Source organism: Papaver somniferum, unplaced genomic scaffold, assembly GCF_003573695.1.
Source record: "Papaver somniferum cultivar HN1 unplaced genomic scaffold, ASM357369v1 unplaced-scaffold_8147, whole genome shotgun sequence".
In the NCBI taxonomy this organism is placed as follows: domain Eukaryota; kingdom Viridiplantae; phylum Streptophyta; class Magnoliopsida; order Ranunculales; family Papaveraceae; genus Papaver; species Papaver somniferum.
In genome coordinates, this window is record NW_020651135.1 from 1 (window position 1) to 1,157 (window position 1,157).

At 38.4% G+C, this 1,157-nt stretch overlaps 1 protein-coding gene across 1 annotated transcript; it reads right to left on the bottom strand.

Moving 5' to 3' along the window:
- Positions 1-78: 78 nt before the first annotated feature.
- On the bottom strand, positions 79-993 carry LOC113345665. Its single transcript, XM_026589391.1, has 3 exons — positions 715-993; positions 545-617; positions 79-446 (listed from the first exon to the last, which is right to left on the bottom strand). Exons 1-3 carry the CDS (start codon positions 810-812, stop codon positions 270-272), a joined length of 348 nt encoding a protein of 115 aa, XP_026445176.1. The 5' UTR covers positions 813-993; the 3' UTR covers positions 79-269.
- Positions 994-1,157: the final 164 nt, after the last annotated feature.

A 1,157-nucleotide genomic window follows, 5' to 3' on the forward strand; every position in this document is an offset into this window, starting at 1 on the left:
AAAAAAAAAAAAAAAAAAAGTACAAAGAAAAGGAGAGAAGGGTGGATCAAAAGGAAAGAGGTCAGTCAGAGCAAAGAACTGGGTTGTTGTTTTGTTTCTGTAGCATCTTCTCAGTGCCAGTAGATGGAGATAAACAACAGAATGTGTTTAAGATGCCATGAGATCGTTTTGATCTTTAATTGTGTGCTGTAATGATGATTTAAGACCCACGCCTTTTGTTAAACAGATCAGAACTACATCTAAACCCCGTGATCTATGCTTCCGCACCTCTAATGCTTGATAAAGTTAATAATGTACAATTTAATAAATACCTCGATAAACCCACCGCAAAGCCGAATCAAAGGATAAAAACATCCGTCCCTTCCGCACAGTAATGGAGGATTTTCTGACATAATGTTAGCTAATGCATTGTGCAGACCAGAGGTGTGGTTGAGCACATGATGAACCTAACACCGAAAACACAAGAAAACGGGAACTTGAGGAAAATATATTCTTGCACCATTTTTGAAACTGAAGTAAAGAGTAAAGGAGTTCCACTGCAAACCTTTATGTTGTCTTTTCCATTTGCTCCGAACACTGGCCAAATTATTGCAACAATTTCTCCGAGCTTAAGCTTTCTGCAGATAAAACACTAAGAACGCTAACTTGCTATAGAATATTTAAAGATTGCAGAGGATTCATGAAATTGTCTATGAATATGAAATTCTACAATACCCGCTATCAATGAGTGAATGCACCCCAGCTGAACAGGAGGATCTTACTTCCCAAGCATGCCAGCAGCAGTATCTATAATAAGTTAACAGCTTTCCCATCTTTGGAGGCACATGCCTAATCAGGTTTTGCAATTCCCAGCTATGGTTTTAGCGACTAAATACCCAGAGTTTTACTCATCAGTACCAAGTATATTACCACCATGCCTTAGCTTAATGAGGAGCTGCCTCGGTTTGGCTTCGACATCAGAGAGAACAGGTGTGTCATAGATCCACTCTGCATATGTTGCTGCCCTGTATTAATAATTTTGCAGTCCATAAATAGGATGTTAAAAATCGGAGGTGAGAATGAATAGCAAAGTGAATAGTGAACGGTGAACCAACAGGACATAAAACAATTGCTGAAATTTAATAAAAGACTCAGGTGAAAAAATGCAGCATAAGTAA

Bases quoted from the DNA above. Each gene is read 5' to 3' on its own strand.
- LOC113345665 (XM_026589391.1), bottom strand. From the start codon at position 812: ATGGGAAAGCTGTTAACTTATTATAGATACTGCTGCTGGCATGCTTGG. The intron at 618-714 runs GTATTGTAGAAT...TTTTATCTGCAG, and splicing joins CATTCACTCATTGATAGCGG to AAAGCTTAAGCTCGGAGAAA. The intron at 447-544 runs GTTTGCAGTGGA...TTTCGGTGTTAG, and splicing joins ATGGAAAAGACAACATAAAG to GTTCATCATGTGCTCAACCA.